Genomic DNA, 27,076 nt, shown 5'->3' on the forward strand with positions numbered 1-27,076 from the left:
AATAGATTTTAAAATTAAGTTTTAAAAACAAGGAAAAAGAAGAAGAAGATAAATAATAAACAAAACTGATTAGGATAATGTAATACTCATTCCAAAATTATCTTGAATTAGCATAAAATCACGAGACCTGTGTCTAGTTCATAAGAATATCACATTGAAATTTTCCACTATCAACTAAACTTTTACTACAGGTTCAAATCGCAAACTTTACATTCAACTTTTAACACAAATTTAACTTACGTAACCTTTACAACAAACTTTTAATCACATTTTCACCTTGCAACCATTATCTTAAATATATTTGCCTTGCAATCTTTATATTTTATAATATTAAAGAGAACGAGTCATTCTTAATTTTATATGATGTCATAATATATACAAACAATTTAAAAAAACTGTATGCGATAGTTTTTTTTCTCAACATTAAAAGTGTATAAATTTTTTAAAAACACAACGAGAAAAGAAGAGAATTTTTTTTTCAAGTATGTAATATATAAAATGTATACGGTGCATAATTGATTATGGTAGAATTTTTTTTCCCATAGACAAAGTAATATTAATCATTAGAAACTCTCACACAGAATTTTGAGTATCAATATTTAAATATTGATGACGATGTTCAACCTAACAATATTGATTTTTTGTGTATCAATATTCGAGTTCTGAAAACTACGTACAACTTAATAATATCGATTTTTATCTATTGAGTTATAATATGCTGAAATTATGGTAGAAAATTTGTCAAAAGAAAAAAGAATGATAGTTTAATTAAGATTTTTTTTTTCAAAGTTTATGGTAATGATATAGGTAATTTTAGTTTTGGGCCAGATAATCCAAGAACATGTTTCTGAATATGAAAACTCATCAATTCCAATCTCCATATCTTTCAATTTCTTCATTACTCAACTGAACTTGATCAACCAAAACCGCACTCTCATCAGGTACTTCAAATTCCCTCTCCTCAATTTCACATTTCACCATCAATTTCAATTCAAAAATCACTAATTTTTATGTTGATTCACTTTCCAACATTCATTGCTCTGTTCCAAACCCATTAATTTTCAGTTAATTCATCAATTTCATCATGGAACCTGTTTCAAAAAACCCTAGAACCAAAATTGGGAAATATCCATCCAAAAACCCTAACAGACAATCAACCCCAATTGCTAAACCTAATCATCAAAACAACGAATTTCCATCTCATCTTGATACACCAAATGTATCATCAACAGCTCGAACCCTTTGCAATCTACTCACGCGAACATCCCCTCAGGAGATTGACTCCGCTTTATCCTCTTCTGGGATTCATCCTTCTGAGGAATGTGTTTATGAGGTTCTTAAGCTTTCTTACAATTACCCTTCTTCGGCTATCAAGTTTTTCCGGTGGGCCGGGCGTTTGAGAAAACACTCGGCCCACGCGTGGAACTTGATGGTTGATTTATTGGGTCGGAATCAGCTTTTCGAGCCCATGTGGGATGCTGTTAGGACTATGAAGCAGGAGGGTGTGCTGTCTTTGCCTACCTTTGTTTCGGTTTTTCAGAGCTATTGTATGGCTGGGAGGGTTAATGAGGCGGTTATGAGTTTTGATGTGATGGATAGGTATGATGTTGAGAAGAATGTTGTGGCGGTTAATTCGTTGCTTAGCGCGATTTGTAGAGAGGAGAATCAGACTTCGGCGGGTGTGGAGTTTTTGGAGAAGGTTAAGGGGAAGGTTGATTTGGATGGGGATAGTTTTGCGATATTGTTGGAGGGATGGGAGAAGGAAGGGAATCCTGCTAAAGCAGAAAGTACTTTTGGTGAGATGGTGATTCGGGTTGGTTGGAGTCAGGATAATGTAGCGGCTTATGACGCGTTTTTGATGACTCTTCTTCGAGCTTTGCAGTTTGATGAGGTGGTGACGTTTCTTAAAGTTTTGAAGGACAATGATTGCTTTCCAGGTTTGAAATTCTTTACCAATGCTCTTGATGTGCTTGTTAAGCGAAATGATGCTGTTCATGCTATCCCTTTGTGGGATGTCATGGTTGTTAGTGGGTTATTGCCTAACTTGATCATGTACAATGCCATGATTGGGTTGCTTTGCAACAATGGCGAGATTGATCATGCGTTTCGCCTGCTCGATGAGATGGTTCTCCATGGAGCTTTTCCCGACTCTTTGACATATAACATGATTTTTGAGTGCTTGGTGAAGAACAAAAAGGTTCGTCAAACTGAGAGGTTCTTTGCCGAGATGATCAAGAACGAGTGTCTGCCCACAGGGTCTAATTGTGCTGTGGCCATCGAAATGTTCTTTGATTGCGATGACCCTGATGCAGCACTTGAGATTTGGAGTTACATGGTTGAAACTCATGTTGGGGTACTTGAGGTGAGCGCAAATATGTTGCTCATTGGTCTTTGTAAATTGGGTAGATTGTCAGAGGTGAGAAGGTTTGCAGAAGAAATGCTTGATAAAAGGATTGTCATATATGAATCTACAATGTCCAAGTTGAAGGAAGCGTTCCGTAAGGATAGTAGAAGTGCAAGAGACAGATTTGATACTCTTTACAGGAGATGGAAAGCTCAAGTCAAGTTGTAATCTAGAATTCTTTTTTTCCTTCATGTTTTAATAGAGTTTTACACTTAACTGCTTGTATCTATTGTGTCAGAGACAAGTGGCTTTTGCTTGTTCTTGACTTGGCTTTGCCCTGTAAACAATGTTCTACAAATTTTATCATTCCAAGTCCATGGTAGAATTTCCTCGACAACCTTTTGTCGTACCAGGTTCCTTTTCTGTATAATTCATTGTCTTCTCCTTATAAAATATTATTTTGGTATTCGTGAGGTTGGTTACACTCTGCTATTTGAGATGAACTTGCCGTTCATGAATTGTAGGGGCTTGTAGCTGATTTGCATCCAGTTTTGTAGAGTTTAGTGCTCATAACAGAATCATCATCATACAATAAAACAAATAGTATAACTACAAAGTTTTCCGCAAATACCTCTATTGTTTGAGTTTATGATTGTCAGCCGTCCCGGCAATATCTCCCTGATTTATGGTTCATATTTTCTGGCACGAGCAGTTCTTTTCTGGACTTTTTATGAAATTTAGTACAGCCACAAAACTGCAACTTGATTCTGCTTGTTCCATTCTCGTACTTACAACTTTTATAATGCATAAAGGCTTGAATGCAAGTTCATCTGGCTATATCTCTGTCATGTTTTATACTTCGATTATGGACGTCAATGCGTTGGTGGAGGTGTTGATGAGGCCATAATTTGATGGAGCACTGCAAGCATCCAAACTTTTTGAGACGACAACAAATTTTATGGCGACAGTGACTTCATCTGTGATGGCAATAGTCACGTTCAACATCTACGATGTTCTATGGATTTATTTTTCCCCTTTGTTATTTTGACCTTCATATGAAAGTTGAAGTGATAGTGATGCGATTTGCCATTTTACGGTGTCTGAGAGACCAATTTAATTAGTAGTTAAGGTATAATGGGTTTTGATTTCTAATGTTAATGATAAATGGTAAAAATTAATTATAACTATTATGGATAATTACCCATTTATTTATGGATTTTGTTATTTTTTTAGTATTTAAGTATACTGTTGGGTTAATGCATAGTTTGTATACGATACTGTTTTAGTTTTTGCAATAACTGTTTCTTGTTATCTAGGTAGTCAATAGAGGCGCTACCGCGGCCGCGCGGAGCCTGTCGGCGGAAGCGAAACTGCTAGCGAAGAGAATTAGTGTTCCGGCACTCAAGAGGGGTTTCATGGGTCGCTTTTTGGATCGCTATTGTTTTTTGCTTGAAAAACCAAAATTAGCCCTTAAAAAAAAACATTTTCCGGGCAGTTTGGTATTTTTCTCTGAATTTGAGTGTTATTTGTTTAACCCTAGATGTTTGCTGCGTGCGGCAGTCGTTCTTTTCGATCAAAACACAAGCTTCTTTGTCAAATTTCATCATCTTCCCTGTGGTTCTTCATTCTTTATCGTTTCTTTTTCCTTGTTTCTTTTCCTTCAATTTTTTTGCTTCTTTCTTTTCTTGTTTTACCCTGATTTGTTTCTTTCTTTCCTTTTCCTCTTTTCTTATTTTCTTGCCTTCTTTTTTACTCTGATTTTCTTAAACTCTATTTTGTCTTTTGTTATTTGTTAATCTTATTCCTCTCTTTTACTTTGTTTTTTTTCCCTCTGATTTATATAATATTTCATATGAAATATATGTATAAAATGTTATTCATGTAATTTTTCCAAAAAAATATAAAATATCTGTCAACCTGCTATATGCTATCCCATTATCCCACTTTAAGATTTAGCCGCACTGCGCTGCTCTCCGAGATTGACTAGGTAGCTCGCTATAATGTTTTTTTTAGACTAGCATCCTTTTATCTTGCGTATGAATTTGTTAGTGAAATTTATTAAAGAACTGTTTGTTAGTGAAATTTATTAAAGAACTGTTTGATAGTGAAATTCTTTCAAGAGTTAACTGTCACGAACATATACCACAACAGAAACCTACATTGAGAATTAAAATTAATATACTAACCTTCTAAATAGAAAGTTATGGTAATGATAATGTCCATCACAAAAAGAATACTAAGGCTAAGATAAATTATTTATAATACATTAATTATAATATAATCCTTACTTAAATAATCATAAGATAAGAAGATGAATCATGTCTTTTATAACAACTAGTTTATCCTATTCCTATGATATCGAGCTTTACAAAAAGAGTTGATAAAAAACATTGTTTTACTATTTGTGCTCAAAAGTGATAGATCTAATCTAGTTAGGGATGATCAAAATCTATCTTGCCAAGAGCAGGTGTTGGCTAATGCTCTTGGTGTGTGTCCAAGGCGTGCACGTATAATAAGTGTTCAAATAAAAAAAAGGTTTTAGTTGGACATCACTAAGAATTGTCTGACACATGTTCATTGTAAATCTCTTTTTCATTGTGTTGATAACTGAGCAGGAATTCATCTTTTTCCCATACCGAGATCATTTACACACTGATAATACATTGCGAGTCTGTTTATTCAGTCGGGAACAATTTAGTGTAAGCAGGAATCACGTCTAAGCCTGTCAAGCAAAATGTTTTGGCACTAGCTACTCATAAAATGTTGGAGTGCAGCTCTTATGACGTCTAGGTTTGAACGCAGTGCTACATAGTGACAACATGTCTATTACATGTTTGCTTAACTTACTTCTGTCTCTGTATTATTGTTATTGTATGTATAAGTTCATTTTAAGAGTTATAGTTTGTTTGATTCAGTAGTACTTAGTTACATACAAAGAACGCTTTGTGATGGAATCATGCTGTGAATCAATTATCCTTATGGACATGTTTTGCAATTCTATTGTGTTCAGTTTTTATTTAAAAACTTTACCTTAGCCAAATAGGTTTCTAGTATAATCTGCTTAGATAGACTGATTTAGTTTCAGGTGTTCAGTGTCTCAGTATCAGTTTTTGGTGTTTTTCAAAATTACTCTCTGATGTTGCTTTTCCAGAAAAGTTCTTCTAATGCCTGCAATAACGGCCGATCTCTTCTGTATTACAAATAATTTGTGCAACAATCCCTTTTTCATTTTCAGATCATGTAAATTAATTTTCCTTTACTGTGAATGTAAGCTCTGAAAAATCTCTCAAATACTGGACAGATAATTGGATCTGCTGCAAAAGCTGTGTTTTTTGGTTTTCATATTTACGAATCTTAGTTACTCGCAACTTTAATCCATTTGTTTTGAAAATTTCATATTATTTTACTTGAGTAAAGTGTCTTGAGTGATGAGCTTGCACGAAAAACTTTTATGATTTAAAGCGCAATTCTTCTATAGGACTGATTTTGATTCGAATTTATGTTGAACTATACCCTTCATTAATGCAAGTTTGGTATTTTACTTTTTACAAGTTAACAGTGGTTAAGATTCTTTGTTCTTTAGAAGCTTAAACCGTACGCGCAACTATATGTATAAATCAAATGCTTTACAAGTGAGCAAAGGATGATACCAAACCTTCAAGCCAATTATAATCAAAAGAGGTAAAATTCTCTGTAAGATTCTCAAGAAAAACTCTGTACCCTTTTCCAACAACATTAAATTGAAACTATATATGTAGTCTCTCAAATTTTAATGTCATTTCTTTATTGTTACTATCACTACTATTGTACACAATGGTTGCATTCAAGAGAAAACCTGTAATGGGTTCTGGTGGTCACACCAACCCATTAGTTTGGTTAGCAGCTATAATCTGTACAATTTTCGCTATAGCTATGATTGTTGCTGGCATTATGATGTTCATTGGTTACATAATGGTCCATCCAAGAGTACCTATAATCAGTGTCACCAGTGCTCATTTAGATCTTCTAAGAAATGATTATGCCGGTCTACTTCAAACTCAGTTAAGCATTGTTGTGACTGCTTACAATGGAAATGCAAAAGCTCATGCAAAATTTTCTAAGATGACATTTAGTCTTAGTTTTCAAGGTCGAGTAATTGCGGTGCTTGTTGCTGATTCATTTGATGTGCCGAAAAACAGTTCAAATGTTCTTCGGTATGTTGTTCAATCATCGTCGATACCGTTGACGCCTGATCAAATGGAGAAAGTTGACGAGTCTTGGAAAAGAAATGAGATTGGTTTTGATTTTAAAGGTGCTGGTAGAACTAGGTGGAAGGTAGGGCCTTTTGGTTCTGTTAAATATTCTTGTCATTTGAATTGTTACCTTAAGTTTCGTCCATTGAATGGTAGTTATATACCTTCCAAGTGTTCATCCAAATCAAAATGATTTTTTAGTAAGATATTTTTACCTCATCTTCTTTCTTCAGTAGATTATATTCAGGTTATATACAGATATAGATCTAGATTTTTAGGTAGTAAAGTTACACAGGTTCTTATACATTCATTATGAAAGCAAATAACTTTAAAGAACAAAATAGGGTTAATGATGTATCAAATTGTGGTATAGAACATCTTGTTATACTAATATGGGTTGCTATTCTGACACACCTTGTGCATGTTTGCTTTGGTTTTATAAATTAATAATCACTTTTTTAAGGAAGTTTTTTTGAAACTCTTAATCCTTTTAAGAAGAGACACAACATCATGAATGGGGGTTGAGATTGATTCCTACTCAAGAAGTGTGATTATTGTACAATTGAAAGAACTACATAAGACTAATTAACATGATATATTTAAGACCAAACTTTAGAAAACGTTGTGAAAACATGCAAGCATTTAAGAGATTGCAGAGAAAACATGAAAGAATTTTTAAAGAATTTTCAATCGTTTTCTTTCTTTACTCATTTAAATTACATTCAGTTTAAAGTATTTTCTTGACCCACTCCTTCCTCTTCTTCTAGATAACAACTTTCAATAAGTCTACAAAACTATACAAAATAATAAAGTTCTTAGTAGAATATATATATATATATATATATATATATATATATATATATATATATATATATATATATATATATATATATATATATATATATATATATATATATATATATATATATATATATATATATATATATATATATATATATATATATATATATATATATATATATATATATATATATATAAGGAGGGATCAAATTACACCAATCAGTTACACTAAGTGTTACACTCTTTTATAACCATTAATTGTACTTTAATCTAACGGTTATTAAAAGACCTCTTTTAGACTCATGATTCACGTGATTCTTTCTAAAAATAGTTTCCTCTATTTTTGGTAATAAATAAAAACATGATTTTTTAAATATTTAAAAAATCAAAAAGTTAGAATTCTTAAATAATTCTTAAAAAAATTATTGATTATTAATAAAAAAAAATTCTTCTTATTTTTAAAATAATATCAACTTTTGTATTTTCTTTATATTAACTTTTATTATATTCAACTAAAGTAAATAATGAATTATGATTTTAAATATTTTTTAAAAAATCATAATTTTTAATAAAAATTTAAAATAATCCCACTTTTTGTATTTTCTTTATATTAATTTTTATTATATTCAACTAAAGCAAATAATGAATTATGATTCTAAATATTTTTTAAAAAATCATAATTCTTAATAAAAAATAGTTTTTTAATTTTAAATGAATTAATTTTTTATTTAATTTCTTTAATATTTTCAATACGATTTTGTAATCTATTTAAAAATTTATAGATTTCATAGTATGCTTTAAAAGAATAAAATTTTGTTTTACTTAAAAAATATTAAATTTTACTTTTTCTTTTAATTTTATCCTTTTAAAACAATATTATTTAATTTATTTTAAATAAAACAATATTTATCTACTTAAAATACACAATAAAACCTATAAGTTTTTAAATAAAATTTAAAATTGTATTAATAAACATAAATTGAAAAAAATAAAATAGTGAGTAATGTGTGTATAATTATCATGTTGAAAATCGGGAAAAAAAGTGAACATTTTATTGAACTTAATTTATATCATTTTTTTATTTATTTTATTCAAAACTTAAACATTATATTATATACTCTTTACTTGTTGTTTAGTTTTATTTTCTTCATACATGTTTTGAATGTATTATTGCATACTATTGTTTAAAAGGTATTAGTTGAATTTATATATAATAGAACTTGATTTAAAGAAAAACGTGGATAAATTTTTTTTTTGTTTAGAAAATATTATTAAATATTAAAATTCACATTTTTTATTAAAAATTATGATTTTTTAAGAAATATTTAAAATCATAATTCATTATTTACTTTAGTTGAATATAATAAAAGTTATTATAAAGAAAATACAAAAGTTGAGATTATTTTAAAAATAAGAAGAAAATATTTTTTTAATAATCAATAATTTGTTTTAGAATTATTTAAGAATTCTAACTTTTTTGATTTATTAAATATTTAAAAAATCATGTTTTTATTTATTACCAAAAATAGAGGAAACTATCTTTAGAAAGAATCACGTGAATCATGAGTCTAAAATAGGTCTTTTAATAACCGTTAGATTAAAGTACAATCAATGGTTATAAAAGAGTGTAACATTTAGTGTAACTTGTTGGTGTAATTTGATCCCTCCTCTCTCTATATATATATATATATATATATATATATATATATATATATATATATATATATATATATATATATATATATATATATATATATATATATATATATAGGGGACGACTCAAGTGAGAACACTTGGTTATTATGAGAAATGAGAACAATGAATCACGACCATTAAATTTTGATTTTGTTGATTTTAATGGAGTGGATTGGTTTCTCTTTCTATGTTGGTTTAAAATAAATACTAAAGATCATAGAAAGAGAAACCAATCCAGTCCATTAAAATCAACAGAATTAAAATTTAATGGTCGTGATTCATTGTTCTCATTTCTCATAATAACCAAGTGTTCTCACTTGAGTCGTCCCCATATATATATATATATATATATATATATATATATATATATATATATATATATATATATATATATATATATATATATATATATATATATATATATATATATATATATATATATATATATATATATATATATATATATATATATATATATATTGGGAGCGTATCCGGTGAGAACTAATATTTATGTGAGAAACGAGAACTATTAATATTAATCGTTAGATTTCATTAACGTTTAAGATTTAAAATTTTTAATATGAAGATCACCCCACTAAATTATATCTATTAGGCTCAATATTTAAACTTTCCATTTTGAAGAGATTCTTAATAAAAATAATTCTAGTTGACGAATTAATCATTATTAAAATAATTTTATAAATATACTTAATTTTATGATATAAATATAAAATATAATTCAAATATATTTAGTATTTCTATTTGAAATTAAAATTATCTAAAACTATAAATATTTTTCAAGACTAAAAACATAATCCCAAAATAATTTTTTTAAAAATAAAATTAATTTTAAAATAATCATAAACATAAATTGTATACTCATCTTACTAGTATTAAAATTATTTTTATATAAATATGTCATAAATTTCTTTAAAAATCTTAACTCTTAAAAATTAATTAAATTAAAAAAATTATTTTAAAGTAATATCTTGCATATTATAAAATTATATTTTTATAATTTATTTTGATAAATTAATTGCTGCAGACTTACTTTGAAAACCAAACAAGCCTCTCAATGTTTTAATACCAATTTAATCATAGTATAAAATTTACTAAAATTTCTTTTACAATAATCACTTAGCTCATTCCTGAAATTATTCCAAAAGAAAAATTCTAAAAAATAAAAATTCTAAAAAATAAAATTCGTTTTAAAATAATCAAAAACATAAATTGTTTACTCATCTTACTAGCATTTAAATTATTTTTAAATAAAACTATGTCATATAAATTTCTTTAAAAATATTAACTCTTTAAAATTAGTTTAATTTAAAAAATAAAAAATTATATATTGCATATTATAGAATTTTACTTTTATAATTTATTTTGATAAATTAATTGTTATAAACTTACTTTAAAACCAAACAAGTCTTCCAATATTTTAATAACAATTTAATTATCGTAATAAAATTTACTAAAAAAAAATCTTACACTAATGACATAGCTCATTCCTTAAATTATAATTTTTTTTTTAAAATTTCTTACTTCATAATATTTAGTAAATTTTATACTATGATTAAATTGGTATTAAAATATTGGGAGACTTGTTTGGTTTTCAAAGTAAGTCTATAGCAATTAATTTATCAAAATAAATTATAAAAATATAATTTTATAATATGCAAAGATATAACTTTAAAAATAATTTTTTAATTTAATTAATTTTTAAGAGTTAATATTTTTAAAGAACTTTATGACATATTTATTTAAAAATAATTTTAATACTAGTAAGATGAGTGTACAATTTATGTTTATGATTATTTTAAAATTAATTTTATTTTTAAAAAAATTATTTTGGGTATGTTTTTAGTCTTGAAAAATATTTATAGTTTTAGATAATTTTAATTTCAAATAGAAATACTAAATATATTTGAATTATATTTTATATTTATATCATAAAATTAAGTGTATTTATAAAATTATTTTAATAATGATTAACTCATCAACTAGAATTATTTTCAGTAAGAATCTCTTCAAATGGAAAGTTTAAATATTGAGCATAACAGATATAATTCAGTGAGGTGATCTTCATATTAAAAATTTTAAATCATAAACGTTAATGAAATCCAACGATTGATATTAATAGTTCTCGTTTCTCACATAAATATTAGTTCTCACCGGATACGCTCCCTATATATATATATATATATATATATATATATATATATATATATATATATATATATATATATATATATATATATATATATATATATATATATGAGGAGGGTTATATTGACTCCAAGAGTAAGTGTTCAACACTTACTCCAAATCATAACCATTGATTTTCATTAATCTAACGGTTTTAATTGATCATTTAATCTATTTATTTTTGGAAATATTTTTTTATATAAAACTTTAATTAAAACCGTTGGATTAATGATAATCAATGGTTATGATTTGGAGTAAGTGTTGAACACTTACTCTTGGAGTCAATATAACCCTCCTCTCTCTCTCTCTCTCTCTCTCTCTCTATATATATATATCTCTCTCTCTCTCTCTCTATCTCTCTCTCTATATCTCTATCTCTCTCTCTCTCTCTCTCTATATATATATATATATATATATATATATATATATATATATATATATATATATATATATATAGGTGCAAGTACATAGTGCACCAAAAAACACTAAAAAAAGAGAGCTAATCTCTCCCGAGAAGACAACTAACCTCCCAAGCCAAAAAAAAATCATATATCATAGATTAATCACCATCCTACAAGTATTAAACAAATGAGAAACTAATTCTATTGATCTAACACATAGCCCACAAGAGACACTAACATGATCAAGAATAACTCATCTATTAAATATGTTTTTTCTAGATGAGATCTTATCTTAAAGTTGTCAAGAGCAAAATACTATTTTTGACGGAGTCCAATTTATTGGACATGTGAATTCACACACAAAGGAGGGGAGGGTGAATTGCTTGTTTCAGGAAAAATTTGGTTTTGAAAATTTTTACGATTGAAATTAGAGTTTGAAAATACTTGTAGAAAAATGTTTATAATTAAGAAGCGGCCAATAAAATTGCCGAATATAAGTGCGGAAATAAAGAGTTTAAGAGAAAGAGAGAAACACCAAGAATTATACAAGTTCACCCAAGATATGATCTGGAGATTATCCAACAAATTTGAGAGATTTTAGTAGGTAATACTCACGAACCCACTTATACAAGGAAAATGAAACTTATGACTAATTTTCAACCAAACAATAAAATGAGGAGTAGAGTGGTGAGTCTTCTTTCCAAATGATGGATCCAAATTGTTAGTCCTCTTTCGACAAAAGAATCTTGGAGTTGTTAGTATTCAAGCTTCTAAACAAATATTTTACCACGAGCTAATTGTTGTTCCTTTTTGGATTGTACATTATGCAAAACAATAATATGGAGAAGTGTTCAAGATTGATCAGTGTGTCAAGCTGTTTTTATGGTACAGAAGGAACACATGTTGGACGCGATGCCCCAACATGTGAGTACGACATACGAGTCTTGCTCCATAGGCCATAATGCTACATTTTGGAATGATTCTCTGTTGAAAATTCAATTAGATTTTGTTGCTTTTATTTAGCAGTAAGCTTATATGATTTGTTAGACAACTGTGAAAATCAAATCAGATTTAAATGGAGATTTAAATTTGAAATCAATCAAATCATATCTTTTTGTTGGATAAATTTATGGAACAAAGTATATCCAACTGATTATGCAATTATTTTGGACGAAATCAAATCAAATATCCAAGGAGAAAAGCCCAAAATACTTTGCTATCTAAGGAGCTCAAAATTCACATTGAAAAGCAAGTAATACGTTGAAGATATTTAGAGTGTTAAGGTTTATTTGAGTCCTTGTTATTGCTTTATGTACACCATACTATGTTTTTGTAATTTGGCATAGTTGTAGGTTTGTCTAGTTGAGTTGTAAATCAATATTCCACATTGATAAGTGAAGTTGACCACTAGGGTTTAGTGATTGAGAGAAAGTGAGAAGGGTTCTCATATTTATGAGGAGTCCTAAATAGAAAGTCATTGGGTAGTATTAGGAAGAGGCATTAAACAACATAGAGCTTGTTGTTCCTATAAGACTAAATGTACTAAGCTACTAATAGTTAATTTCCTTCCTTGGGTTGGAAGTCAACCCTCTAGGCGTAGGTGTTGTTGCATCAGACTTAGGTTACCAACTGTCGTGTTCTTGATTGCTTTTCTACTCCATCATCTTGTATAAGTTATACTGTGTTAATTATGGTGATTCTGGTTTAACTTGTCAAACCAGTTGTCCAGGACATCTCGTTTGACATCTGTCTGCTAAGGAACATAATTTCAATTGGAATTAGAGAAGACACTCTACCCTATTGAGTGAGCTCCAGGGAAGATAAATTCTGCTCAAATAGGCACAATGAAATACAGAGGATCAGTCAACAAATCACCTATTTTGGATGGCATCAATTATGATTATTTAAAGTCTATGATGATTGTCTTTCTCAAATCCATGGGCAACAAATTATGGAAAGATTTGATAAAAGGGTGGAAGCATCCAGTGGTTACTTTTGAAGATCATACAACCAGTTTAAAACTTGAAGCTGATTGGACTGATGTTGAATATGATGAAGCTCTTAGAAACTCCAAGGCTTTGAATGTTATCTTCAACAATGTGGACAAGAACATGTTGATGTTGATGTTGATCAACACGTGTTCAGAAGCTAAAGAATCTTGAGAGATTCTCAAAACTGTACATAGAGGCACATCCAAAGTTCGTATGTCAAGGCTGCATCTACTTACAGCTAAGTTTGAGAATTCGAGAATGAATGAAGACGATTCTACCTGTGAATTCCATATTAGGTTGCATGATATTGCCAACACTTCTTTTTCCTTAGGTGAAAAGATGTCTGAAGAAAAGCTTGCCAGAAAAATTTTCAGATCATTGTCTAAGAGGTTTGATATGAAAGTGAATGCTATTGAAGAAGCTCGGGACTTAAGCAATATTAAGGTTGATGAACTCATTGGTTCCTTACAAATTTTTGATATGTCTATCAATAATAAGACTAAAAAGAATAATAAAGGTATAGTCGATGTGTCCAACATGAGGGAGTTGGGAGTCGAGGTGATAAAGAAAAGAACTTTTCAGATGATATAGCTCTTCTTGGAAAAAATTCAACAATTACATGAAGTATTGGATAGAAATTGGAGGACAAATGTCCAAGACAAGAGGTCCGACATTAGTCTCCAGAAAAATGCAGGAGTGAAGACAAAGCCAATGGTGGCAAGGGTACTCAGTGCTTTGAGTGTGAGGATTTTGGACACATTAAAGCAAAATGTCCTACCTTTCTATCAAAATAGAAAACTGAATTATCCACCACTTGGTTGATTCTGGTAATGAAAATGAGGGAGAAACTGTCAACAATGTGATGGCTTATTCTGAAATATATGAGTCTTAAGATGAGTCCAGTATTGAAGACCTGACTGAAGAAGAGCTATATACATTATACAAACTCCTGCACACTAAGTGGAAGAAGCGTGGTTAACAATAGACAATCAAAAGAAAATAATAGGTGTGCTTCAAAAGGAAACAGAGAAACTTGTCTCAACCATCATAGGTGTAGAAAAATAGTTTTCATCACTAAACTCCAAACTGGAAAACATGATACAATCTAAAAGTAATATGAAAATTGGTTCAGATATATGTTAGGAATGGTGGAGTTTGGAGAGATGTCCAGAGATATGAAGAGGGTTTTGGGACGAGAAAGAAAAAGAAAAACAAGAAGATTCCCCCAAAGAAAGTTGTTCTTCCTGAAAAGAAAACTAGGGCTCCGAGGATGGACCACATGTCCCATCATCGTGTATAACATGTGTTACTGCCTCTTAAATGTAGTCAATATGGTAAATATGGACATATAATGCCTTATGGTTACGATCTCCATGGATATCCTCAATATGATAGTCTAACAAAGCTGAAGAACAGAGGATACAAAAAAAGTCCACGTGAAGAAGAAGTGGAAACTCAAGGGTACTTCAACTAGCCCATAACTCATATAGCGCGTAAAGATTCCTCAATATAAGGTTGGTATTGTGATAGAGGGGGTACCAGACACATGAATAGAGAAAAGATAGTTCATGTCACTCTTGACAATGGAGCAAATGGAAGGATCAAGGGCATAGGGAAATTGGTTAATCCTAGTTGAGAGGACTTACTACTGAGAAAAGGCTCAACCGGAAATGTGATCAGCATAAACCAAGATTGTGAACAAAGGTGGAATATGAACTTCAAAAAATCTAAACTTGGTGTCACCAATAAAGGTGAAGAAGCTCTTATAAGAAAGGTCATATTTGAGGAATATATCAGGGGTTTGCAATGTCTTAAGATCGATAAAAGAAATGTTTATGCAAAAAGGCCAACCAAAATGTCAGACAAGATAGTTCAACATCTTACTTAGGATTTGGAGTCACCTCATGAGAAGTTTCTTAGACTCAAGAAAGAAGGTGTCATTGTAGAGAATGTTGATGGTCAGGCAGGAGGTCTTCCCAACTTTGAACAACCGACACTGGTTCAAAAGAAGAAGCTAACTAAGAATAATGGTTATGGCATAATTCTTACAATGATAATTCCTTATCATATGTATGGAGTTTTGATCAACCAAAAATAGGAGAGTATGTTTGATGAAGCGTGAACTGGATGTTATTCTTAGTGTATTAAGGTCTAGCTACAAGATGTATGCATAAGATATTTCTCTCCACAATATTCCACTTGGTGTTAAGGTTGATCTAGTTGTTGGTAGGAATATGGGTGATGTTACTCTCACGTATGGGCCTATGAGAAATCATCATCTCATTATAATTTCTTCTGACAAGGATTCCCAAGAACCAATTTGAGAAATCGTGATGGTGATAAAGATGTGTCAGACATCCTGTCCAACATGTTGAAAGATTCTAAAATACATAATGAGAATTGTGATCATGTTTATAAGAGAAACAATGTTTGAGAACTTTATCCCAAATCTTAAGTTAATCAAGTGATTTGAACCAGATGAATCTTTCGTAACAAGATTTACGAGGATGAAATATTTTTTTGAGAAATTAAGCAAGACTCATTACAAGAGGATACAATTAACACAGAGATATACATTTCAATGATACTTGTACCTATATATCTACAACTAGAAGCCATAAGATGATTATAACTTACTCACACATCATGAATTTCAATCTCATATGAAATGACTATGATGGGGGAGCTAGTAGCTTAATTCGTAGTGGGAATGAATTGAACATGTACTTTAACCTCAGGGTATAGGGTTCGACTCCTACGAAAGGAAAAAAACTCTACTAGAGAGGGGGTAAAGAAGATCGTGAGGTGGCAGTGCTAGGAGCGCCTTGCGAGGGGCCCAGACTGTTACAAGTCTCATCAAGAAATAAATAGATTGTGGAATTGCAAGAATATTGTCAAAAGAAAATTGCCTCTCGATTTAGAAAACTTCAAAGAAAATTGAGTTTGGTTCCAAAAATAATCAAAAGAAAGAAGTCCTCTAAATCTTATATGTTGGTAAAAGGTAAGTAACTTAGTAGAAAATGAACTCTAAAAACTCCAGTTATTATTTCTAACAAGTGTCAAATCATCACATCTTCATTATATTTATTTTTCTACTAACCGTGTGTTTAAAGTAAAGTCTTTTAAGAATAAAAGGAAGATTATCAACACAAAATTATGCTAAAAGAATAGATCTTAAAGATGGATACTTCCATCTATGAGGAGAAATATGGTCTTATGTTCTTCTTATTATGCCTCTCTTTGATTAATATTCCATCTCTTTATCAGGTAACCTAGTCCTTTTATATGAGCTATCACATGGTCTATGTGATTGTGTTGTTTATTTTTATCCAAACTTTATAATTCCAAATAGGAAGAGTGTACTCTCAATGGGAGTAGATTATACAAAATAACACATTTAATATAATAAACAGTAAGCAGTATCTAGTGACACATCACTACTACTCAAGTCACGAAAATATCTCGTGATCTCACAAAAACCTTTCAATGTTAATGTCTGTGTGTACAATTACCCTTTTTTTCATCATGTCTATATTGAACACAAGACATAGACTGTGTCACCTTTTTCTAATTTAATACTAAACCCTTAGGCATATATCATGTTACGTAAAATTACAATTAGGTCACTCATGCCCTTCAGCATGATTCGTGGGTACCCATCAACCATTTTTATAGTCATTCTATTACGGACATCGCTTGATTGACTATAAAGTACTTAACTCCAAACCTAGGTGTAACACCCAAATTCTACCCGGTAATTATAAGCAGAAATCAGAGTATTTTAAAAACTATCAACAAGCATTTGGGATATCACATTTACTTCATAAAAACAACACATAATCAGATACGTAACAATTCAATCTCAGAGGGTCACAAATGACTTATATCAGCTCTAAGGACAAACCAACTTTTACTTAATATGCAGCGGAATCATAATATTCAACTTTATAAACGAATCATCTTTATTCAATCAAAAACAACTTTAAAACATCATAGTACTTCTCATTATTCAACTTAGAACTCAACAACTTATATATTAACTACATGAAACAACAAATAAACATCCCCCCGAGTGCTACATATCAGAACGACACACCAACTGGACTCGATGAAGCTACAAACTTCCACTTCTATTCTTGAGTACCTGCCCATTTCCTATGGTAGGGGAAATATCAGCAAAGGGGTGAGATATGTTACAATATAAAGGAATGCATGATAAATAATATAGGAGATATAGATCATACATAATGTCACCACTTCATACAACAATTATTACAACTTCACAACTTATCAATATAATACAACTTCCAAAACGGTAACAATGTCATTAATCAATTAGGACAACATATTCAAAGTCACAATTATAACATCATCACGTCACAACAAACATCTCATCATCACGTCACAACAAACATCTCGTGATCTCAACAATCCAAACACAGTTCAAATGCAAATCAAATGCAATTCAAATGTGACCCGACTTATGCACATGCATGTGGTACCATTTGGAGTAAAACTCCCATCGTCTCAAAAATAACCACTTGGGCACATCGTCGCTTTTGCCATTAAGGCCTCGTTGCTTTTGCCATTAAGGCCTTGTCTCTTTTATGCAATGGATGTGACTCAATGAATGTGACATCCACACAAAACAACATATACAGCACATTTCAAACATCGACTAAACATCATTACTTTTATAGTAATTCATCACGTCTCAATCACGTCTCTATGCCGTATCATTACCCAACATTAATTCACTTCACAATACATCACAATACAACTTATTAACATTGACCATAGGGTCTACAAAAACAACAATTCCACATACTAGCAACAACGACAACAATTTCATCACGTTAATAACAAACATGGACAACTTGTCTTGTTAACAACAACATCAACACATTCATCATATTAACAATAAACATCACATTATACGAATCAAGTGGCATCATAACACGTGATATTCAACTTCATAATGAAAATATATTTATTGTTAATTTACCACAAGGCATCATTATCGGCTCACGCATATCAAAACATACGCATAATTGCATATAACATACAACAATACATCACATCACAACAACAATCTCAACATCAAACAATTTCATTTAAAGAAAAGATTCAAAAAGGTTTCCAAATGTTTTCAAATCATATTCATCAGAAAGACATAAATTAGAGCTTCACGGAGGTTCAAACGACACTTAAAAAGGAGTTACGGATCAAAAGATACATCATTTCAAAGTTTGAACAAGTTTTGCACAAGAGGGTCCGCTTAGCGACCCTCCAGCGAGCTTATGGAAACTCAAATTCAATAACCCAGCTTGAAGCGGGCTTGTGCAGACTAAAAACAATAATTTTCAGTTTTCGCAGCTCCGCTTAGCGGACCTGCTCCGCTTAGCGGGCTCGCGCATTTTCAAATTTTCAATCAGCATCCGCTTAGCGAGCCAGGGGCCGCTTAGCGAACGCACGATTATGTAGAAAAATAACAGAGCGAATAGACTTGCATAATCCCACTTCCACCACACCAAACCCTTCTCAAACATCAATTAGAAGCATATAACAATGCTAGCTAACATCATTCATCAACAATAATCATCCAAAACATGTTTTCAACCATAATTTCATGGAAATTTATCACAAACCCTAACAATACAAAAACTATGAATTTTAAAGGTTAAAGGTTGAACACAAATCACAATATCATCCACTCATTTAAACCTTTAATAATACATCAAATTCGCAGCAAACCAATTATCAATTTCAATATTCATCAACATTTCAATTCTTCACACATTCATGGATTTCAATTATGAAACCTAATCTCTACCATACCCATCATCATGCCAACCCTTAGAGAGTAAGAACCTCACTCTTACCTTAGCAAAAGCTTCATCTTCTCCAATGGAGTTCTTCCTTTTTATTCCCTAGCTTTCCTCTCTTCTTTCTCTTCTTTCCCTTCTTCCTCTTCTTTCTCTTCTTTCACCAAATGAGTTACGAGACTAAATCTCTAAAACCCTAACTCTTACTATCTCACTAATGGGCTTAACCCACAACTCTACCACTTAGGCCCAATACTACTAACTTCATTATATTATATACCCAATAAATCACAAAACATAATATACTTAATTAAATAGCCACACAACATAAACGGATATTATTCCCAAAAATATTCCACAACTACAATCAATCCATAACTTAAATAATACCAACTCGCAATTGTTCTTCTCCGACTAATCCGACCATAACTTAACTGCTCAACTCAACACATTAATTCATTCACGCCTTTAGAATAATATCGATAAATCCCGACTTCAACTAATTCCAACGAATAAATCCTTGATCAATTAATTGAATAATTAATTAAATTCGGGACGTTACACTAGGGTCCATAGTGGTTTCAATAAAGTAGTCATCCTATCACCTTGAGAATAAATTTTGACACTTGCATAATATTCTATGTCGTATTCTCATTGTGGGTCAATCCAATATAAATATTACTCTTAGTATTCATACCTATTAGACAAACTTGATAACTCTTTTTCCATGAACCATAAGCCTATCCACATAATAGTCTCAATGTTTTAATGTTATCCCACTTCATAATAAAGCTTGACTATGGATACTTTAAGAATAATGTCTTATGTTTAATGGGATCTTATGATTAAGTCATACTTAATGTTTCATTAAACGGACTAACTATTCTAGGGACTTTATTATTTTTTTTTGAAAAATAAACATTACAAAGAAATTTCTTTTATTATTAATAAATAATTCGATCAAAGTACTAAGTTCTAATAGAACTATTGGCCTTAAGAGCTTACACCAACAATCTCCACCTAGCACTAGAGTTAAACAATCATACACCTAGTATTCATCATGCTTCTGATGTGCAAGAGGCTTTATTAGTGGGACATTAACATTGTCAAGTATTGGTACTCTGCATATCTTTACATATCCTCTATTGATTATCTCTCGAATGAGGTGATATCGTCTAAGTATGTGTTTGAAGCCAATATTAAAAACAAGCGAATTTAAAACAGAGAATGTTTATGAAGGTATAATCCACTATCTACCACACAAGAAATGTATATGGTATATGTATGTAAAATGCAATAAAGTGTTGCCTACATCACAAAAATTATTTTTTTCATTTCATGATATTTCACTACAAGATCAAGGGTGTCGAAGAAAGAAAAAAGAGATGCATGTCTAGAATAAAAAAGCAAAAAAAAAAGATACATATCTAAAATCCAGTATAGATCGGATCTCAGGATTCACAAGCTTGATGTAAGCAAAACTATTTTGACTTATATTGTTGATTAGACCCTTATTCCTACTATCCATGATAATGATTAGAATAAGATTGCTTCTCATTTTCCAACACTTCAAAGTGGGTTTGTAGTAAAATTGAAGCTTGCAGATAATTTGCTTTTTTTAATTACAATTTTGGTCCTCTTATTTTCTTATTTTGACCCCTCCATTTTAGAATCTGGGTTTTTGTTTATTTTTTGAGTTTTTTTCCAGGATTTTAGTCTCATACAAATCTAGAACCAATTTTTAACGACATGACATAGACATTAATGACGTGTCAGTTAAAATTATGATATGGCAGTGTCTATATTGTATTAGGTATTACCCATCTCGTTTATAATAATTTTTATTTTAATTATAGGAAAAATTTTGTATTTGAATAAATAAACAAATTTCTGAAAAATTTTGTATTTGAATAAATAAACAAATTTCAAATAAATTAAAGTTTGTAAAAATTAAAATAAAAAATATATTAAATTACCATAAAAATGAAAAAGCAAAGTTAAGGCCATTAATATTTTTTATTGGAAGAATAATTAACATTAAACTATTTTCTTAAATTATGAATCACAAAAATATTCACCCATTGCATCTTCCAATTTCAATGTAGCATTGAAACTAAAAGTATGGAAAAAAGAAAGCAACAAAGAATGATGGTATTTTCGTTGAAATGTTTACCACACCAAATTCCTAACTCAAACATCATAAAAATTGTTTAAGAATTCAACATAAACTATGAACCCACCAATCTTAAAAATATAAAAATTAATTAAATCAGCATATACTATGAACAAGAACCCAAAAATTATGAACAAGAACATAAAAATCATTCATTGAAGATTGTTCAACAAAAGCCTCGCCATTCAAGATTATTGAAAAATTATAAACTATTACAATAACAACAAGAATCTAGAAGATCTAAAAGATCTGAAATTAACAAATCCAAAGATATAGAAGATTTGAAATTGACAAATCAAAAGATTTAGAAGATTTGAAATTGTGATTTTAATTCTCTTTTTAATTCTGAATCTGATAATAAAAGTAGCACATTAACTAAGCTCACCAACACCGACAAGACTTAGAAAACACCACCACCTTATGAACCATCCATCAAGAAGCCGCCGCCTTATTCACCTCTTTTCTTTTTCTTTTTATGAAACGACGTCATATGTAACCAACAATTTCTTGTACTTTTGATGTGTATATCCCACCTTTCATGTACGGTTGACTATGAATTCTACAATAATATTCTCCTTTTTTTAATTATTGTTTTTATTATAAGTCCAAACATAATTAAGAACAAAGCAACAACAATGATAGTCTGAATAGAAGGATATCTTTGTTATTATATTGAGCTTGCATCAAGAAGATCAAGATGATACAAAGAAAGTTTTTATTGTAAAATATGTAAACGCAGTAATTTTTAGGTTAGAAGGAGTTGTTGAATATTTCCATTGATTCTAGGTTTGTTAGTTTTTGGGCCTTATGAATTTTAAGCCCAAACTTGTGTTTTAGTAGGTCCAACTTCTAGAAGTCTATTCTAGAGAGCTCTATAGATCTCTCTAGAAGATAAGGATAAGTTAGGATTTTTGTAGAATAGTAGAGAAAATTCTAGAGAGTGATTTATAGCCATTAGATTATGTTTGTTGTGACAAAATCTTAGTCGTTGATTTAGGATGCCACTAGTATAAATAGAGGTGATGTATTTGAGTTTGTATCAAGCCAAAAATTATAAACATTCAATAATACAAGTTGCTTTCCCTTTCCCAACTTACCCAGTCTTCCATTTTCAAAGTAAGAATATTGACACATGATATCACTGTATAAGAGAGTGTGTTTCTAACAACGATGTGCAGTTGGATTACGTGAAGATGTATGATCAATCAACAAATATGTTCACCAAACATCTCAAACACGAAGAATTTATCACATTAAGATATTTACTTGGTGTAGCAAAATCAAGTTTAAGGGGAGGTTGAATATTTAAATTGATTTTGTATTTGTTAGTTTTTTGTCGTAAAGATTTATAAGCTCAAATTTGAGTTGTTGTAGGTCCAACTTCTAGAATCCTATTCTAGAGAGATCCGTGGATCTAGAAAATAAGGATAAGTTAGGATTTTTGTAGAATAGTAGAGAAAATTCTAAAAAGAGATTTATAGACATTAGATTAAGTTTATGGTGGCAAAACCCTAGTAGTTGATTTATGAATGCCATTAGTATAAATAGAGGTGATGTACTTGAGTTTGTATCAAACCAAATATTATTAAATACTCAATAACACAAGTAACCTTCCCTTTACCAAAAGTTTTTTTATCTTCTCCCAAATTCTTAAACACTTTTTCCACCAATCAAAAATTTCCTTTCAATAATTGAAACAAAGTTTTTGGTAGGTGGAAAAAGTGTTTAAGTATTTGGGAGAGGATAAGAAACCTTTGGGAAAAGGAAAGCTACTTGTATTATTGAGTATTTATAATTTTTGGCTTGATACAAACTCAAGTACGTCACCTCTATTTATACTAGTGTCATTCCTAAATCAACGACTAGGATTTTTTCACCACAAACTTAATCTAATGGCTATAAATCACTCTCTAGAATTTTCTCTACTATTCTAAAAAAGTCCTAACTTATCCTTATCTTCTAGAGAGATCCGTAGAGTTTTCTAGAATAGCCTTCTAGAAGTTGGACCTACTACAATACAAATTTAAGCTAAAAATTTCTAAGACTAAAAAAACTAATAAACTAAAAATCAATTTAAATATTCAACAACTTCTTCTAACCGGATAAACGCTGCATTTTCTACATTTTTGATGATGATATACTTTCTTTGTATCATATTGGTTTTCTTGATGCAAGCTCATCACAATAACAAAGGCATCATTCTAATCGGACTATCATTGTTGCAGTTTTGTTGTTGACTATTTTTGGATCTGTAATAAAAACAATAATCATAAAAAAAGAATATTGATGATTATATAATCCATAGTCTACCATACATGAAAGATGGGAAATACACATCAAAAGTTTAAGAAAATGTTGGTTATATATGACTTCGGGTAAAAAAAAAAGAGGTAAATTGTTTGCATGCTCCAATTTTACTTCAAATCCCCTTTGAAGTGTTGGAAAATGAGGAGTAATCTTATTGCAAATATTATCTTGGATAGTAGCAACAAGGGATGTCTAATTAACAATAGAAGCCAAAATATTTTGCTTTCATCAAACTTATGAATCTTGAGATCTGATTTATATTGAATTCTAGATATGTATCTCTTTATTTTATTTTATTCTGAACATGTATCTCTTTTTTCCTTTTTTTGGACACCGTTGATCTTGTAGTGACACTCCATTAAATGACAAAATAAATTTTTGTAATGTAGGCAACACTTTGTTGCATTTTACATACATGTACGATATACCTTCTTGCGTGGTTGATGGTTGCTTATACCTTCATCCATATTCTCCCTTTTATCTTTATTCTTGTTTTTAATATTGGCTTCAACATTATAAAGAACAATTTACATATTATGACGAGCTTGCAACAGAGATCCGGACGATAAGTAGCAAATTTGACATCATATTATTGTTATTGAAGTTAATAGCATCATCATTATTATCGACTGATTATAATAATGTTACTATAAAAAAATACTTTTGAGAATATGTTGTTAAGTCAATTATGTGCCACATGATTTAAGAAAACGAGACGATGGAAATTTTGTAATTAATAGAAATATGTCTAAGTTCGTTCTGTTTATAAATTACTTAAGGGTGATAATCCAATGATAAGTTAGAAATACTATTATATAAAAATAATATGATATATAAAATAAAAATAGATGCATTATAATATTTTTGCAATTTCTAACTGTAATTTTTTACTATGATGCTCGTAATCTTTGAAACCCATAATAAATCTCATCTTTGACAATTTCAAAGTTCTATTTCAATCCTCAAATCTCATCTATTACTAATTTTTGTTTTATTAGTTAATAATTTTGGTTTATTTGATTCAACAACAAAATTTAATTCTTCTTTATCCCATTGATCTCTATTGTGATAAGAATGGTGTCATCGCATAAGCCAAGGAGCTTATATCTCACAAACAATCCAAACACATACTTAGTTAATATCACCTCATTCGAGAGATAATAGATAGAGGGGATCTGAAGATATGTAGAGTACCAACACTTGACAATAACGCTGACCTGTTGACAAAGCCTCTTGCACAGTACAAGTATGATAGCTACACTAGATCTATGGGTATTAGATGTATGTCTGACTGGCTTTAGTGCTAGTGAGAGATTGTTGGTGTAAGTCCTAGAAACCAATAAGTTTATTAAAACTTGGAACTTGTATCAAATCATGAGATTCCATTAAACATAAGGATATTATTCTTAAAGTATCCATAATCAAACTTTATTGTGAAATGGGATAACATTAAAACATTGAGACTATTATATGAATATGTTGATGATCACATCCTATGGTTCATTGATAAAGAGTTATAAAGTCTTCACATAGGTATGAATATTAGGAGTAATATTTATACTGGATTGATCCACAATGGGAATACTACAAAGAATGCTATGTCAATGTCATAAGTTATTTTCAAATGATTATAGTGTATACCACCCTCCAACTTGAAACCACTATGGACCCTAGATGTGGAGTTTAGTACTTTATTGGCAATCAAACATTATTCGTAATAGGATGACTATAAAAATGATTGATAGGTACTCCATAAATCATGTTGAGGGACATGAGTGATCTAGATGAAATTTTCCCATTATGCATAACAGAGTATATGTCTAAGGGTCCAATATTGAACAAGACAAGGGTGACACGGTCTATGTCTTATTTTCAATATAGACATGAGGTCAAAGGGGTAATTGTGCACACAAACATTATGAAGAAAAGGTTTTTGCCAGATCAAATGACATTTTTGTGACTTGGATAGCAGTAATGTGTTGCTAGATAATAATCACTATTTATTATATTAAATGTGTGAATTAGTATATTGTAAATGTCACGAGAACCTATAGAGTGACACACATAAGGACAAATTACTGAGACATACAATGAATAAGTGAAATAACGAACATTGTATGGTATAATGTACTTAAGAGAATTACGGAACACTGTAATGTACGGTGCGCTTAAGTGAATTATAGAACACCTTAAGGTACAATGCACTTAAGTGGAATACGGAAAACAATAAGGTACCATGCAATTAAGTGAAATACAATACACCATAAGGTACGATGTAATTAAGTGGGCTTTTTCAACTTGTAGCCCACACAAGTGGTTCTATGAATAGAACCTTTGTGTAGAAGCTTACACATTTTTGTTTGATGAAATTCGGTTTTGAACCTTAGTCGTATTCTCTCTCATACTCTCATAAGCTCTTGTAGCAGTTAGCACTGAGATTGAAGGCACTTTGTTCGTGTGGACTGAGTAGAGGCGTTGTTCTTTGTTCAAAGTTTGTGACCCTTCATCTGATTTTGCATCAAAGGTATTAATCGTCACAAGAGATAACTATTTTTATCACTAATCATGATTATTCGTAAGGATCAACTTAAGGAAAATTCTTGTTTTCTGTTGCGTTTATATTGCAATTTCCCTTTAATATTATTGAATAACAGCTTATCCATATCAATGAGTTCTCCATGTAATATTTGCCAAAAGTGTGTGCACTCTTGATAGGTCACACACTCATTGGAAGTTTTCAAGTCGAAGCAGACACTTCAGAGCACAAAGGGTATTGAGATGCCCAAATCGAAGATGCCAAAGCCATGACTCCTCTTTGTAGCACATCTCGAGACATTGCGCGACATCCTTTTGAATGTTGAGCATGAACATTCTATTTCTTGAAATCGGTACCTTAGCAATGAACTTGCTTGAATGATCTCTTATATAAAAGTTATTATCCTTCAATTGAATGTCATAACCTCTCTCCAAGAGTTGTCCTAGACTCAAGATGTTGCTCTTCATGTTTGGCACATAGTAAACATTAGGAATGAATTGATGATCTCCATTCTTCAATTGGATGAGAATTTTTCTTTTACCTTTCACCACCATTTTTTATTCATC

At 30.3% G+C, this 27,076-nt stretch overlaps 2 protein-coding genes across 2 annotated transcripts; both read left to right on the plus strand.

The window, feature by feature from the left end:
• Positions 1–764: 764 nt before the first annotated feature.
• LOC131641574 (NDR1/HIN1-like protein 12) lies at positions 765–7,313 on the plus strand. Its single transcript, XM_058911879.1, has 2 exons — positions 765–941; positions 3,661–7,313. The coding sequence occupies exon 2, from the start codon at positions 6,158–6,160 to the stop codon at positions 6,767–6,769; it is 612 nt and encodes a 203-aa protein (XP_058767862.1). The 5' UTR covers positions 765–941; positions 3,661–6,157; the 3' UTR covers positions 6,770–7,313.
• Positions 835–2,719, plus strand: LOC131641564 (pentatricopeptide repeat-containing protein At1g77360, mitochondrial-like). The gene has a single exon (XM_058911871.1). It carries the CDS (start codon positions 1,085–1,087, stop codon positions 2,570–2,572), a length of 1,488 nt encoding a protein of 495 aa, XP_058767854.1. The 5' UTR covers positions 835–1,084; the 3' UTR covers positions 2,573–2,719.
• Positions 7,314–27,076: the final 19,763 nt, after the last annotated feature.

Source organism: Vicia villosa, linkage group LG1 (genome assembly GCF_029867415.1).
Source record: "Vicia villosa cultivar HV-30 ecotype Madison, WI linkage group LG1, Vvil1.0, whole genome shotgun sequence".
Lineage (NCBI taxonomy): Eukaryota > Viridiplantae > Streptophyta > Magnoliopsida > Fabales > Fabaceae > Vicia > Vicia villosa.